This window comes from Tauraco erythrolophus, chromosome 15 (genome assembly GCF_009769465.1).
Source record: "Tauraco erythrolophus isolate bTauEry1 chromosome 15, bTauEry1.pri, whole genome shotgun sequence".
Classification (NCBI taxonomy): domain Eukaryota; kingdom Metazoa; phylum Chordata; class Aves; order Musophagiformes; family Musophagidae; genus Tauraco; species Tauraco erythrolophus.
The window spans coordinates 11,379,369-11,396,664 of NC_141479.1; the positions used below are offsets into that span (position 1 = coordinate 11,379,369).

Sequence of the window (17,296 nt, forward strand, 5' to 3'; positions counted from 1 at the left end):
TTGAGTATGTTTAACGGATCAGTATCTGGCAGTTATAAGGTATATCTGATATTTTCCTTTTTCCTGAAAACAGCTGATTGACTGTCTAATCGTTGTTTAGAGCGTTCCGTTACCAACAACAAAATCCCACAGGTGTGATTCACTTATGGTCTTATCAGCAAAGCCGGCAAAATCACTCAGGAAGGTGGGAGTAGGAGTGCAGCTTCCTTAGCAGAGGAAGAGTCCTTAAACTGGTTGACACAATGCAGAAAGTGGCTCTGCTAGCTTGAAAAGGACTTCCAGGATACAGAGCCAAAACACCACTGCAGGTAGTGCAAATGATCTGATTTCTGATGAGGCTTTTAGAATAAATCACAATGTTTTTACAACAGATTATATCAAGACTTTCCCCAAAAGGGAGTGAGACACATGCAAAAGAAATCCTAACTCACTGATTAAATGAATTCTAATACCACCCACAGTCCCTGTAGACACCAGTATTTGTCATTCAAAGGAACTGAGTTTCTATTTTTTAAATTTCTAAGGTGCCACACCCATGGAGTCATCACTGGGGCACTGAAGAGTTCACTGAGTAGAAATTGCGTCACACTTCTCGATACAGCTGAGATGTGCGCAAGTACTGGGAAGGCCAACCCTTCAGACTGGTGTCACACAATGCAGCGTAACCTAGTAATGTGGGTGTGACCTCATGCTGATGACTATATGCACAATAGATTCAGAGAGCAGCTATTAATAGCTATTTGCTATGAGAAGCTGGAGAGCAGTTACAGAGGGAGTCAATTATTTTAGATGATGAAATATAAAAAGCATTTAGAGTTTACAATGAACAGCATCAGAAAGGTAAAACACCATTCAAAACAGGCTGGGGAAGTAGGAACAAGAGAATAAAAAGCATACTACTGTCCAGCCACAAGGCTTCTACCTGCCCTGGGACACAGCCTACTGCTCACCCTTCATTGAGAATCCAGGTATTTTGAATATTCTGTAGCTAGAAGAAGGAATAGTACTTCTGGAGTCTTGCTCTCATTTCCACAGCCATAACTTTCATACTGCTCTCTATGCTCACATGCATCTATGAAGACTGGTAAAATCTTGAACAAAAAACATTTTTGCATCAAATAATTGTCAAAGTTCGCCATGGGGGTGGAGGGCAGGAACTTCAGGACAAGTTTCTTTTTGAGAAAAATGAAACGTAGATGTTCTCCATCAGGTCAGCATTCAGTTGAAAGATACCCCACTGCAAACGTGCTTAGTCACTCTATGTTAAGAGTTCCTTGTAGTGCACCTTGAAGTTAACACCTAACTGAGAGCAGTGCTGACAGGGACCCAAAATTATACCTCCCTCCCATGAAGTGCTTCAATGTGCATCTCGAGCTGCTAATGTTAATTAAACAGTAAACGTTTAGTTTTAGGAACAACAGGACATCTAACCAGTACAGAAATCATTGCAGTATTCAGGCAATGAATAATCTTTAACTTTGAAGTTTTAGCTTTGAGGAATCCACTGCAATTTGAAGTTTAGTGTGCTCTTTAAAGTTGGAAAAATATCTTGGAACAATTCCAACTTCATCTAGTAAAAATTTCTCCGTTTTAGCCAGCTAATTTATGGATTTCTGTCGCTGAAGTGCACACCTTAAAGATTACCTCAAGTCTGCTTTGAGCTTCAAATCTGTGTTGTACTTCTCCAGCTAAAGAGAGGACTGTTGTGTGCACTGCATTGAGAACAGATACTAGAACACTAGGTTTGCTCACTCCAGAGTGCACTGGACCAATTAGCCATTCTAGTCCTGGAAGTTCTGCTAGGTGCCATGTGACTCCCCGTAGAGCCTCAAGAGCTTTCCAGTCTTGCAATACTCTCCTCCACGAAGGAACTCCGTATCTAAGTGGTACATACCTTTCCCAAGTGAAACACAAATATGCAGACTAACCCTTAGTCAACAAATCTACCATCAAATATGTTCTCTTCCTATCAAACTGTTCTTTCATGTAATTATTGTCCAGCATTCACATAGAACCAATTTTGCTTCCAGCAGAAAACAGACGATCTATTAATAATTGAGTAAATTAGCTTTATACTTACTCTGTATTTTGATAAACTTCTACTGAGATATTAAGTCCTTCCAATTCCTCCTTTAAGATCTGCAGGTCTGAGTTTACAAAACTCAGTTCCAGTAGGACCTGCTCTCGTACTTTGTTGTTGGTGGTTGCTCTGCAGGAAAAAAGAGACATATGATTTTTTTTATTGCTAAGGAAAAGGTTTTGTACATAAGCTTGGTTGACCTCCTTTCTAACATTCTCAGCATTTTTAAGATTTTTTTTTTTTTTTTTTTTTTTTTATCTCTTTAAGAGAAGCTACAAGACCTCATGTTTCAGAATTTATTAGGTTTTTCTGTCAAGAGAGAGCCTGGGATAGTTTCCAGATAACAGCACATAAACACATAGAAGGTTTGCTATGTGCTAAATTTTTTTGTGTTATGAAGGGTCAGGCTTATTTTCAGATACATTAATCAACAAAACTAAAGCATCTTAAACAGAATCACTATCCTATTTTCAGATTGTGTAATCTTTTCCTAGAAAACAATACAAAGGTGGAGGTAGGGGGAATCAGGAGATGTTTTTTCAAAAGAGATACCCTGCTTTACAAATTGAATAATGATCTCTTGAGACTTCTGATCTTAAATATAAATGAAAACAACCTTCCCATAAAAACGTTACACAGAACATCTTACAACCAAATATACAGGTAGAAAGATAGGGGTTTTTTTAACACAATACAATTTTCTCTAGAATTTTAATTTTGTCGAATGCAAATAGGATTTTTTTCTTTGCTTGTTTCCTTTGCCATTTATATGTTTACATGAGAACATTTTGAACTGCTAGCACAGAGGATGTTAGTATTTCACCTCCTAGAGCATTTCTGTGTGATTTCTTATTTGTATATTTCAGGATATTATTTTCTAACCTGATTCTCCATACAGTATTACTGTTTTCAAGAGACTTAAACTGGTACCTATAACCACAGATATGATCTTAAGATAAAAGGCCTTGATCCATATCCAGGCTTAAGATATTAGAGTGTTCAAATCATTAGGTGAGATTTTAAGTTTGCAGCATTTTGCATTTACCTTTACTTTAAGATAAAATTCACCTCCATAAATATTTATGAAGAACTCTTTCATACATCTAGGCTCCACTTGGAACAATCCCCCAGTTTTACGACGCACCTTGGTGAAGGGCTAGTTATTCCAAGGCTAAAATTCCAAGTTTGTACTTCATATTATAAATATGTGTTATCTGTGAATTTTCTGTGCTGTACTATGCTGGTTTTGGCTGGAATAGAGTTAATTTTCTTCATAGCAGCTGCTATGGGGCTATGTTTTGGACTTGTGCTGAAAACAGTGTTGATAACACAGGGATGTTTCCGTTTTTACTGAGCAGTGCTCACATAGCCAAGGCCTTTTCTGCTTCTCACCCTACCAGCAAGTAGGTTGGGGTGCACAAGAAGTGGGGAGGGGACACAGCTGGGACAGCTGATCCCAACTGACCAAAGGGATATTCCATATCATATGACATCATGCTCTGCATATAAAGCTGGGGGAAGAAGGATGGGAGAGCATTTGGAGCGATAACATTTGTCTCAGAAACACCTATGTTTCATCCAGGTGAACTTCTCTAATATGGCTATATTGCTTTCAACATCCATGCCAATTTAGAGTTACTTTGATTACCTTTTCATGTTGTTGCACTGTAGACATATTTTGTAATGACAAACAGCAAAAGATAGCAACAGAGGCAATGTGATATCCTTGAGATCTACATTACTCTACTCTGAATTCAGTGTTAACTCAGAACTTCCAGAACAAAAGACAATGAAAAGGAGAGGGTAACTTTCAGGAGCTCTAAAAATAAAAGTCTCTGCACTATATGGATCATTTGTTTCAAGCCTAGTGTTTACTTTCAGCCAAAACTAAAGAAACCCACATTTCCCTTTTTTTCTCAAGTCCTATTGCAGAAGGCTCCTTGTGGACAGCAATTGGTTTGCTTCCTTTAGAACATGATGAAATGCAAATACAATCTGAAAACATAGAGCTCGTTTACTTATGTTTTTTCTTAGAAGACTGTAAATACATCTAGTCATATGATCTAGGGGTCAGGTTACTTTTAAAATTGCTTCTTTCAAAAGAACTAGAAAGTTTTAATAGTCTAACAGGTGTAAATTCATTTTAGATTTTTAATAACTTAGAAATAAGTCTGATCCTCTACTCTTCAAATAGGCTTAGTTCCCACTTTTGTCATGGCAACTTCAGTATTTCAGCAGTTAATATTGGCATCAGGAGCCAAACTTCAGGACATCTTTATGTTGAGCGTGAGCGTAACCAGTGTTCATATTAGATATTACTCATTTCTTTAGCCTTTCCAAAACACTCTTGAGTTGGCATGCAGAAACATCTACTGAATGAACAGTGTTCAGTTTCAAAAAGAGGTATAAGAACTTTGCTATGCACACAAAAGGCAGCGCAAGACCCTAAATCTTACCCCATAAGTCAGTTACCAGAAAACACAGCAAAATGTAGTCAGTCACAGAGGCTAAAACTACATAAGCTTTGGACCTGTCAGCTCTCTTGCCAAGAGCGGAGCCAAAGGCAGGTGACAAGCAAAGGGCAACGTATCAATTAATGGCAAGTTTAAGAAAAGTTAATTTATCCAAGCATTCTCCTCCTAAGGGAAGTATATTGACTATTTTATTCTCCGAGACCCATTGTTCCTCCAGTTGTAGAGAAAACCCACTCAGCTCAGGGGCCCCCAACACAAGGACATGGACCCATTGGAACAAGTCCAGAGGAGCGCAACAAAGATGATCCAAGGCCTGGAGCACCTCTCCTATGAAGACAGGCTGAGAGAGTTGGGGTTGTTAAGCCTGGAGAAGAGAAGGCTCCAGGGAGACCTTACAGCAGCCTTCCAGTACTTAAAGGGGGCTGACAAGAAAGCTGGAGAAAGACTTTTTACAAGGACACGTAGTGACAGGACAAGGGGTAATGGCTTTAAACTGAAAGAGGGGAGATTTACATGAGATCTAAGGAAGAAATCCTTCCCTCTGAGGGTGGTAAAGCACTGGAACAGGTTGACCAGCAGAGCTCTGGATGCCCCATCCCTGGAAGTGTTCAAGGTCAAGTTGGATGAGGCTTTGAGCAACCTGGCAGGGGAATTGGAACTAGATGAGCTTCAAGGTCCCTTCCAACCCAAACCATTCTATGATTCTCTGAAACAGAGACTACTGCAGATGAGTAGGGGGGAAATTTTCAGTTCTATGTAACAGAGGGATGGATGATTGGAAAGCTACAGGACTGTATGCTAAGCAGTTAATCACAGGATGTAATAGCCTCAAGACAGGGTCAACATAAGGCTATTCCTATGGGGACAGCCATGTAAGAAACTGTGTCTTAAAGATTTGGTGGACAAAATATAATAGATAAAGGGCAAAGTCTCTTCCAGTTACCTCTAACTGTGAAATTTGGTGGCAATGGTAACCCAGCTCAAATTACACGTGTCCTACCCTGCTACTCCCCCTGCTACTCCGTGGAAAAAAGAAGGCAACTGATGGTCCTTTCCACTGTGAAGCACATATCTGAAGGATCTTGGGAAAAGCAACAGCACAGTGACAATACCTTTATTTGATTTAAGATGTAAAAAGGATTCATTACAATATCCAGACAAGTTCCCTTGCCATTATCATTAGCAATAAGGCTGATCGAACGGAGCAAGATAAGACAGTTTAACATTCGGCTCGTTTGCTACAGCGCAGCGGCTTTGAAGTGCACTTCTTAGCGGGTAATAACTCTATGGAGCTACAGCACTAAAAACCTGAGAGATTCGCAGAGCATCCAGCAGTAATTTAAGCAGCATGTCAGAGGAGTGGTTAGGCAGACTGGGAAAAAGCAATGGCTAAGAGACTTTAAAAAAAAAAAAAAAAAAATTTTGTTGCTCAGGCAGAGAACGAGGAAGTCATGACACGTACCTTAGAAGATTTTCAGCACCAGCTCTCAATCTTACTGCTCTTAAGATCTGTTGGTTTAGGACAGCTCTTTGATTTTGCAGTTTGCTTCGACCAGTCTCAGCAAGAGGATTACATCCCTAGAATTAAGGAAACAAGTTTTTTTGTTGCTGTTGGAAGAGACTCTGAAAAAAGGAGTAACACTGAATTTGAATGAACCTTTATGGCATGGGTTCTGTATGAATACAAATTACACTGACATCAGCAATCAATGACTGACAGTGTTTCCCTTTCTCAAACTTGGTCATTAAAAGCAAAAGAGGCACCATGACCAAAGGATTTGACATGAAAACAAGTATTTTCAGCCTAGATTTTAAAGTTTATGTACATATGTGAGCCAGTCCGTTCTCCCTAGGAATTTTCTGAAGCTATTTTCCAATTATGACCAAATTTGACAGAGTGTTATTAAGTTTCTGTGGGTTTCGTAAAAACAGCAGCTAGCAAGGCAGTGACTCCTGTCAAAGCTTCTGCTTAACCTTTGCAAAATATCAGAGTTCCATACTGGGATATATGCAGCCTTAAACACAACTCTATCAGAAAACAGGCTTTGGTGGCACCACTGCTCACAGTTTTAAGACCCTTTCTAAGGATCTCTGCTCTTGTTCCTTCTGCTGCTCAGACCTTCAGTACAATTCCTACACTCTCCTTCCCTAGGTTCCTCTTTTTGTATCTCAAACTTGGTTTTGGCACAGTACTGCTTATCTGCACAGCTCTTCTTCACATCCAGAAAATGCTCTCAGATCTTTAAGTCTACCCTGCCCTATCCCAACAGCACCTCTGGAATACCACACCAATAACGTGAAATACGAATAAGCTTTATAAGTTGTTTCATCTGACTATGTTCACAGTGCCAGATGCAATAATTTATCCACCAATTAGTTTTTCTTGTTACCTGTTGGCCAAACAAAGATTATATATTGATAGCTCAGTATTGAGTAAGATGGGAAATAGAATAATATGAGATGGGATAAGATGAGATATGGAATAATAGAGCTTGACAGGGTAAGATGATGATTATACCTTCAGATACTCATCAAATTAAGCCCTTAAAAAGTAGAGCATGAAATCCAGAATTCACAAGAATGCTCCTGTGTACATGCATACCTTACACAAGCACAAGACTCAAACTACTGCAACCTGTGTTTGAGCAGAACTGAGCCATTTTATTCTGGTGAGCACTGGCAAGCTAAAACTGTTATACATTAATAGGACTGTATGTTTGTCTTTTTTAAAGGGAAACACAATCTTAACACCTTTTTTAAACAGAAGTTTCACTTCTATATTTTTTACTCTTTGCCCCTGCCCTCCCCCTTTTTTAAAGTATCAAATGTCTTTGACTATTAATACTCATTTACAGCCAACCAGCACATCCCTGCAGCCTTAACTACTGATTCTGGAGCAAATAAGACCATTCTGGTTTAAGGCTTACCCTTAATAAAGCTGGTCCTTTTGAGTGGCCTTGCTCAGTATCATTACAAACCTTATCAGGGTCCTACTGGATCGTGCATTACACAAGGAGGCTTGGATCTGTCTGATACAAGTCTTCCCTCAAGTACTCCAGCCGCGAAATTATGCACTATTTTGGATCTCTTCCTCTTAGTTTTTACTAGAGAAATTTGGTTTTGCAATAACAACATTTAAAAGTCTCTCAACAATCTCTAATTATGAGTGGTCAGGCAAAGACATACCAGCACAACAAAAGCAAGTATTTAAATAGAACATGAAGTTCTAATCATCTACTTGAAGTTCAGTTCTTATTTGAGTTGGCAAGTGAAGGCAAATTGAGTTGGCAGTAGAGAAATGGGTTCATCAGACCAGATTACACTAGTTCAACTGAGAAATCACATAGCCTAATATTGATAATTTTAAATCCCTAGTTTGAAAAGTTTGTAATAAATAGGTAAAACAACAGGAAGCTTGTGCAAACATCTTCAGAAGCACTTTTTGCCAAATAACTTGAAAAAACATGCCACATTAAATTACCCTTACTGCAGAAAGGCTTCTGCACTGAAACACCAATTACAGAAGCCCAAAACTTGGGTGCGCAGTACATACGCTCCTCATTGAGAAAGAGCTGGCAGCAAGCACAGTACATAGAAGATGAACTTATTACTGGAGAGGACATGCACATGTAGCAAACTCATTCATTCCTCTCAGATTAAAAGTAGTCCTTAAACTACCAAATACTTCATGCTCCTTCACACACATTTATGCAGAGACATAAACCAGCCACACTTAAAGGTACAACATGGTCTTGTATCCACAAGTTGCTTTCTGCTGTTAGCCTGTTTCTTTTTCTGGGCTGCCACTGTTTTTCCTACTTTGTTTCTTCTTCACTCTGTGTTGTATAATCTTTCTCTACTACTGGTATTTAATAGTCTTCTCTCCTTCCATTCTATCCATGCCATTTTTCATTTGAACTTTGTCAATTATTTCCTCTTGCTTTTTGCATTCACTTTGAATACTTGATTCTTATCTTGGGCCTTTCATCTCTATATCCCTGAATAGGTCTGGGATGCTTTCTTCCAACTTCTTTCTTGACCACTTAGTCCAAGCATCCTTCCTAAATGTATCCTTGTCTTGCCCTTGTCTTCATTTTCTCTGCAAAGCTACGGCTTCTTTCCAGAACTCTCCGCCCTTGCTGTGTGCCAAACAAGTTTCATGACATCATTCAAATAGTTCATTACAGCTCTACTTCTGGGAAATTTTTCAGTCAGATCAACTGCCTGATTCCCAAGCCCATGAAGCTCAGTAGAAGCAGTGTGTTTATTTCAGTGGACCTTTGATCAAGCTCCAGCCCTGAAATCAAACAAGCTTCCATTGAGCGATGAACGCCAAACTACAATGATCTTCAACTCTGTGCAAAGAGAAAAAATGTCAGAAATGTTTCCCTACATTTCAGGACCAGCCACTAAACTCTGTGTGAAGCTTTAATGCAAAAAACAGCCCTGAGGCCAAAGAGGACATGGCACTGACTGACTGAGGTATCTGTATCACCTCCAGTGTGCCTGGAAGTGCTCCACTTTTGTCTCCTTGATGAAAGGCTTCTTGTGGATAGAGGAGTCTGTTTTCACGACAGGCTCACCTGCTACAAGCATATACCTCCCATTTACTTCTCAAGGCTTATATAAGGAACTTGTATTTTACCTTTTGGAAAACATTGCTTTTTTATGTCTCCTGCACAGGACATGGGGCCACTCAGCTCGCTTGTGTTCGTCTGCAGGCTTAAACTCTTCATTGTACTCGGGCTCCCAGAAAACTGATGGGTATTAAGTCTGCACTGGGGACAGCGAAAATAACCAATATGTGCAAAAAAAACCACGGGAAATATAATCTGGAGAAGATTCCCCCTTGTCTAAAGCACAAATTCTGTGTACTAAGAAGTTATTTAGCAGGCAGGTCCAACAAAGTGCTGCCTTTTTTTTTTTTTCCCCCTCTATGTAGAAGATCCCTTTCCCAGACAGCGTTTGACTTGGTTCACATTTGGACAATCTCACAAAAGTTAATTTCAGTTCATTAGAATATCTGGCAGCCAAACTTCTCAGCAGTTTCCACACCTACTGTTTCATTTCTTGTCCACAGGATGCTAGATGCTTCATTTAATTACTGTTTATTTCTTTGCTGAGCCAAGACAACTTGGAGGGTGAACTGGATTTTACCCTGGCTTATACACCATCAGTAAAATTATTAATTAAATAGCAACAAAAGAATGGTTATTACTAAGGATGTTGCAAAAACGACCAAGAACTGTGCACAATTTAAGCTTTCATTGCATGCATTTTGGGGGAGAAAAAATAAGAGATGACTAAACTGAGTAACTCTGCTGTGAAGACAATTCAAATAGTAAAAACTCTGCTACAGTTTTAGAGACTTTTTCCCTCCTAGAGCATAGCTGCACTTCATAAAGTGTTTAAAGTGCTTAAATATTATTATCTTTAGCTCCTGAACCAATGAAAGCTTCATAAAACCTAGTTCAGTTAGCTAGTTACTTTATTTCTTCCTGCTTGGTCGAAGAGCACTGTGTAACTGCAGAATCAGGAAGCTGGTATGTTTGTAATATAGCGTTATCAGAGGCAAGACCTGCACAAGGGTTATAGATTGTTGCCATATGTTATTTATGTACCTAGTCAGGTCACACCTTGACAGTAACAGACACAGATTTTGGACAAACACACACACACCTCCTGCTGAAGGCTGGCCTGCGCAGGGCCTGCAGGTTTGATAGCAATCCTCCGACTGATTACTGGGGTGTGCTGACAGATTCCACTGGGATTGCTGCTCACCTCTTGTCAGAAGTAATGCCTGATCTTAGGTGGCAGGATATCCCACTGGGTTTTATTTTTAAGTTTATAAACATCATCCCACACACACTTATCTGGCAAACAGTTGTATTATGAATGCCTGTGGGGTATCAGTGAGATGCTGCCTCTGTCAGACCAGACGCAGCCAGCTCAACAGCAGGAGCTCAAGCAGGGCTAGGCAGCAGCTGACTGATTGTTCAGGACTCACGTGGCACTTTTGAGATTTTATTTATTAGTTCATGGGGGCAGAGAGGGTATCAAGGCAAGACTGTAGTCAGGTACTCCAGTTTAGCTCCGGATGGTCAGTATCTTGTCTTTGTACAAGGCACCAGTGCTTACCTCCCATTTGAAGAGGCCTTAAAATTCCCTGGTCTAAGGGGTACAGGCAGTATCTTTATGGTTTTCCAAGTTTCAGTTCTATGCCTTGAGAAATTACCTACCACAGAGGGTAGATATATGTCAAAAGTATGAGTCCTTAATAAGGAAGCAGTTGTATTTAATTTGGATGTCAGGAAGTTCTTTCTTCAAGACAGAAGTATTTTTTAATATCAGAGATCCAGTTGTGATGGACACAAAAATCATGACTGTTTGCCAAACAATGAGTAATCACAGTAAGCATTTGAAATTAACATAAATATGATTTATGAAGTAGTGGTTTGAACTTTTAAGATGAGCCACACACTGTCTGAAGGTGACACAGAGTTGAAACCAGGTGCGCCTTCTTACTTAAAATAAAACATTCTTTTCCAGCCAGTGCAACCTGTGCTGCTTGTCAAACCAAGTAGTGTACGCAGATGGCCATATCCTCCAGATATTTAAACGTGTATGTAATTTAACTTACACGCATAACTTCTTTGGCTGTAATGGCAATTGTAGTAAACAGCGTGATTCACACCAGTATTTCTAGAACTGATCCTAAGTCCTGCTAAATTATTATGTTTATTTCATTACCCTCTACTACTATAATTCAAGTTTCTCTTTGCATGTTTCTACTAGTTCAATTTTGAAATTTTAGCTATATACTGCAAATCTTTCAATACTACAAGTTTTTTGAGTTTTTAAAAAAGCAAGGGGGAGGGAGGAGGAAAACCTGGTCTTCCAGATCCTGGTCTACTTGTGCCATGAACAAGTATCTTACAGTTCTACGTGCCTGGCCCCAAATATTAATATAAAGCTTTAGAACTAATTATTGTATTAAATTCCAAATACATATTTTCTATACAGTATTCCATCTTGTCACACTGCTCACTAAGCAAAATGAAAATTAATATTTCATCCAAGATGTTTGTCTCTTGACTAACCAAGTTTTAGATGATTCCTAGTTTCACATGAGGGTCACTTTCAGTTTCAGGTTTTATGAATTTGTATTTCAGTGGATGTGGCATGACAGGGGGAATATGATTCATTGCAACATTGTCTCTGTCCCACCAGACAAGTGGAAACAGAACAAATAGGCAAATAAATATTCCTGTGTCAATACTAATGCTGATGGTTGCCTGGCTACTAATGACTAGAAAGAAGCACATGATCTACACCTCAGTGGAAGCACAGGTGTAGCAGGTTGGTAAGCTGATACATTAACCACAGTTGCGGTGGAAGCCCTGCATAGGAAAGCCCAAAAGCTAAGGAGGGGAAGGAGAGAGAGTTAATTAGGGCAGTGCTGATTCACGAGCTGGTTGCCATACCTATCATCATTTTCAGTCTGGCGTTTCATTTGTGGGACTGCTCATTTTCTGTTCTTAGCCTTTTCCCCTGACAGAGAGGACTAATATATACTGTCTTTCTTTCTGAATCACCAGCTTGGTCTCAATGATAAGTATCTAGCCTCACAGACAGAACCGATGCTTTCAGAAAGAGAAGAGAAAAGAAAATAAGCATCTTCATTAAACCGATCAGAATCTAAAGATTCATTAAGCTAGCTGTCCCACTGCTCTGCCTTTGTGTAGCACAATGGACTGCTATCCAAAACAGCAAAACTGAAGACTGGATGCTTAGTGCTGTACCAACAGATGCTTGGAAAGCTACAGAAAAGGTAACCTTGGAAAATGAATTACAACTTTTTCATATCATTTATTGCAACTTCCTGACTCATTAGGGAATTTGAAAAGTTACAGTCTGCGTAAGGTGTTACAAAGCAGTAAATCAAGATGGGAAAGATATAGTAGAAAGAACTTGCTAGGTATCTCTTCCTTGCTCTGCTCCTACCCACCCAAAAAAAAAACCAAACAGGGCAGGCATAGCCCTACTAATAGATCACTATGCAAGTATTGGATCCCGTGACTGGATGAGTACTACTTTATAAATATCCCGAGTTCTGTATATTTGGGGATATTTCCTTTGTGAAAACTTACTGGCTAAGCAGGGTGGTGTACTGTAATGAAAAAAGAAAAGAAAAAAAGAACAGCTTGAAAAATAGAGTTGTTTCTCCCACAAGAATTCAAAAGTAACTAAAAAAAACAGGAAGAGGTCTGAGAGGCCAAGCAATCCACAGAGCCACCGCAGGCTTAAAGAATTACTTCCCCGGAGGTGGAAGGAGCATCTCGCATAAGCAAAGCCGCACATGAGGACAGACCTGCTTTAACTACTGTTGATCTGTTAGGGAAAAAAAAAAAAAAAAAAAAAAAAAAAAAAATTAATCCTTCCTTTCTAAATGCCTTTTACCACAAATTGTTCTTTGCCCTTATCATTGGTTTGGTCATTATTTTCTGCTGACCACAGACTCTTTCACAGGGAAGAAAGACCAGGGCAGAATTTGGATGGACATGCAGCATATGCGTGGTTGGTTCACAGGCTGCTGCCAGTAATAGTGAAAGAATGTGGAGCTCTGCATGGAGGAGGTCCAGGCACAAGCGTGATGGTCCAAGAGCACTCACACCACCCAGAAGTACAGGTACAGTTTGCCCTGGCAATGTACCATGGAATATACTGAACTAAGCTTCCTGCATGTGATGGTTGAGATAAACAAAACAGTAGCAGAACCGGTTTCCTGGTGTGTTATCTTCCCAGAAAGTAAAAAGTTCTAGACAGAAGCTCCATTTTCTTTTTGATGGAAAGTAAGGTGCTGCTTCCACTTTGCCATATCCTCTACAGGACACCAGCAAGGATTTTGTTGTTGTTTGTTTTGATTTAAAAGTAAATTTTTTCTCACAAGTTTGGTTGCAGCTAATCAAATGGTTAAAGAGGGTTGTTCTGGAGAGGAAATATAAGGGGAAGGGAATAGGAGGCAACATTGACAGAGTTGCATACGCCCTCAGGTAATTTCCTTAAAACTAGATATTAAAAAAAAAAACTCTGAGCCAGCTGAAAGCACCTTACAGGTTTAAGGAAATTTTAATTTTGCCTATATAAATGACAGTGCTTTGCCTTGGGGAAAAAGGAGATAATGGACAGAAATGGAGTAAAGGAAAGAGAAAAAGGTCCCTACAGAGCAGCTCTAACATCACTGGAAGGGAATGGAGAGAGGAAGTCTGAGGAACAGTGCAAGTGGACTGCAGAAGCTGCCACCCATGACATCTCAGCCTCACCCAGCAGTGTCACAGCCAGTCTAACTTTCTAGTGTGCCAGCAGAAGTCAAAGCAGGAAACAGGACTGTGTATCTGTTTCCCCATTTCTGATCATGGCCCTTTACGCAGAGCCAGTCACAGTTTTACGGGGCCTCCTCCCTACAGGAAAATTTAAAAAGCACTAAACAAGAATTAAGTAAGTAACTTGTTTTACATAGTGCATCGTGAAGGATACTGAAGGTTGTTTTCTGGTATGCTGTATTTAAGACTTCAAAAAGCATAATACACTAAAGGGCACTATCCAATCTTCAAGCATACTTCCCACGGTAATCTACTTACCAAAAGAAAATATCAAGAGTCTAAAACAAATGGATATTGTATAAACTGCTCAATTTTTCTCAATTATAAAATTTCATTTTGCACAATGTTCTTGCAGAGTATGGAAGGCAACTTCATTGTGTTTGGAAGCCTTTTGTGAGCAGGACTGATACAGAGTAAGTGTTTTCACCTTGCTCCACAGCTTATAGAATAAAACAGTCGATTAAGTAAATGTCTTTTGATCTAAAACCACGAAGACTAGCCTTGGAAATTGATGTGATCCTGCACCAACAAACTGGTAACCAACTCCCAAATCCTTTCAGGAAAACAAAAAGTAGTGTGATTTAAAGGGGGAGGGGAAAACAATACAAAGGGACTCAGGGGAGGGGGACACACCCATGGACACACACACACACCAACAGCTCATTCACTGGTTTCAGTTAAATCAAATCACCAAGCATACCATTCAGATGAACATGTAAGGCCTAAAGATACTGCGTCCAAAGTACCTCCTCACAGCTTCTATCTGTTCAAGATTCCAGGAGTGGGATTGGTTTGGTTTTTGGTTGTGTTTTTTTTTTTCTTTTTCTTTCCTCCTCCCTCCTAAAACTATTGAGTTGGAATGAAAGCTCTGATCTTTGAGACCATTCGACTAACGTATAACAAGAAATACTGATTTCCTGCTTACATCTAACTTTTAGGGACAGAGGTTTTGAGCATCTAGCCTAATCTGAAGTTTACAACTTCATTAAAGATACTTAGGAGCTGCGTGAACCTTTCAAAGAGGTGAGTGAACAGAGGGAAGAATGTTCCACTGCAACACTGGCTCACCTACATTTATTTAATATCAGATTCATATCCATTTTCTACTGCTTTAAGACATAAGTAATTCAAAAGTGGGAAATATGCTCATGATTAGGTATAAAATTGATCTTACAGTAATTTCATATATGAGAAAAACTTCATTCCTGTCCAGCATATGGGATTTACACTGATCTAATGCTGTTTCAGTGAACTTAGCCCTAATAGACAACAATTTAATTGAAAATAAACTCAGTCTTTTATAAAGTATGAGTGCAGAAAATATACTCCTCTTATAACTTACGAAGCATAATGTGGCTACTAAACTTCAGATAGTCCCCATAAGTAAAAACAAATAGCTGGAAGAGTTGATTTACGTAATTTAACAAGTTCATGAAAAGTCAACTTTTTACTAACATGCCTCAAGGCAGCCTACAAGCATACCATACAATAGAAAACATAGCTGTGAAAATTCTTAATAATTACAACTTTGTCTCACTTCATGATTTCCTGCTATAGACTACTACGGAAGAAGTGATTACTCACCAAATATTACAGGAGGATTACTCAAATGAAGAAACCAGACAAATTTGGTCTAAGTTTTGTTTCATTTTTTTTTTAGTTATTCACGAGGCAGTACCGATTCCTTGCAGCACAGCTGGCACAGGTAAAACTTTGCTTTTTTCAGCTACAAGCAGTTCCTCTGTTAAAGGGCAGTACTGATGCTTAAGCTCCTGCCGGCTTATGAATTTGGTGACTAATGGGGGCAAAACCCAAGCAACCTGTGAAGAGGGCAACAGAGCAAAGTGTATGTGCCTCCCTGCCGCGTCATCCAGGTGGTAGCTGAAGTGCATCGCAGGGATACCTCTGCGCAGAGCTGAGCGGCAACAACCTGATGTATGTGACCCAGAATCTACACCGAAACCTCCGTGTACCTACACCCCTATTTTAGGTGTAGAGAACTTAAACACAGCGACAGGAGGCTGAATCAATCTCCCTGTGAACGGCACTTGCTGCCCTTCACCTGCGGTGGAGTTCACGGAAGCCCACAGGGCTGCATTACAGGCGGTACTTAGCTCTAATTACTGTTGTGCAGAAAGAATTCAGGTGCAGGTTATGGCATAAGCCGCCCACTCAGTCTGAAAAGTAATTAGGGCAGATGTTCATTAAAAACTTCCTAACGAGTCTGTTAACTTTACCGCCTTACTCCAGTAAACTTTCTTACAGGTACACAAGGCAATTACTAGAGAGCGAGCGAGGGGAGGCAGCGAGACGCGAACAGGAAAGAGCACAGGGGAAAAAAGATTTAAAAAGGTGGAATTTCACTCATTTTGTGGCGGTATGAGTGCTCCTGTCCTGCAAGGTAGAGGCCGGCCCAGGGACAGCGGAGGGTCGCGCCGGCGGCAGTCCGGCTGCGGCCACCCGGGACCCCGCGGCACCGCAACGCGTGTCCCCCAGCCGGAGCCCGGCTACAGGCACCCCGCTGCCCCCGGCCAGGCTCAGCCACAGCCGAGGTGCCCATCTCGCCTCCCTCCCGCCCCGAGGCGGCTCCCCGTCGCCGAGGGACGGAGCTCCGGCTGCTCCGCCATGAGAAAGCAGCCTGCGAGGCGGACAGGGGACCGCCGATCCCGGAGGGGGCTGCCCCGGGCACGGAGCCCACCGGGCACGGAGCCCACCGCGCCTCTCACCTTCCGAAAGTAGCCGTCCTCCGCCGGCTCCGCCGCTGGGCAGCCGCGGGGCGGCAGGGCGTCTGTCATCTCCGGGAGAACCAGCCGTCCCTCTGCCGCTACTGCGAGCCGAGCGCTGCTGCGGGGAGCCACGACCCTGCGGGAAGTGTCGGCGCTGCCCCACGGCACCGCGCGGCTCCACCTCCGGTGGCGGCGGGGAGGAGCTGCCCCGCCCCGCCGCGCTGCTCCCCCGGCCGCGCTGGCAGGTGGCCCCGGCGAGGTCCGTGCGGCCGCCCGGTGTCAGCCCCGCGGCCGAGCAGCCGCCGGGGCAGGCGGTGCTTGTGACTGACTGGAAGCGGCGCCCGGCGCCCCACCGTGCCACGGCGGCTCCGCCCGCTCCTCTCTGGCCCTCCGGCTGCGCTCCGCTGAAGCGCGGAGGAGCCCGGCTGGCCGCCCCGAAGCGATCCCACGCCTCTTGCCGTTTCCCCGTGGCCTCCTCCGGCGCGGCGGCCGTTCCCCCGAGAGGGCTGCTCCCCAGACCCGGGGGGTGCCCCTCGCAGCGGATCACCGAGGCGGCGCCTCAGCGATGCGCTTTGGGGTGCGTGTGGGACCGCCGGCACCGCTCCCGGGCCCGCGGGGTCCCGAGCTCCCGCA

General features: G+C 41.9%; 1 protein-coding gene across 1 annotated transcript in view; it reads right to left on the minus strand.

Annotated features, from left to right (window-relative positions):
- RHPN2 (rhophilin Rho GTPase binding protein 2) overlaps positions 1-16,732 on the minus strand; it is a 28,505-nt gene extending 11,773 nt beyond the window's left edge. Inside the window, exons 1-3 of the mRNA XM_086620946.1 lie at positions 16,664-16,732; positions 6,017-6,132; positions 2,081-2,209 (exon numbers count right to left, since the gene is read on the minus strand). Of these exons, the coding sequence (XP_086477072.1) occupies positions 2,081-2,209; positions 6,017-6,132; positions 16,664-16,732 (314 nt within the window). The remainder of the gene's footprint in view (positions 1-2,080; positions 2,210-6,016; positions 6,133-16,663) is intronic.
- Between the last annotated feature and the right edge of the window lie 564 nt (positions 16,733-17,296).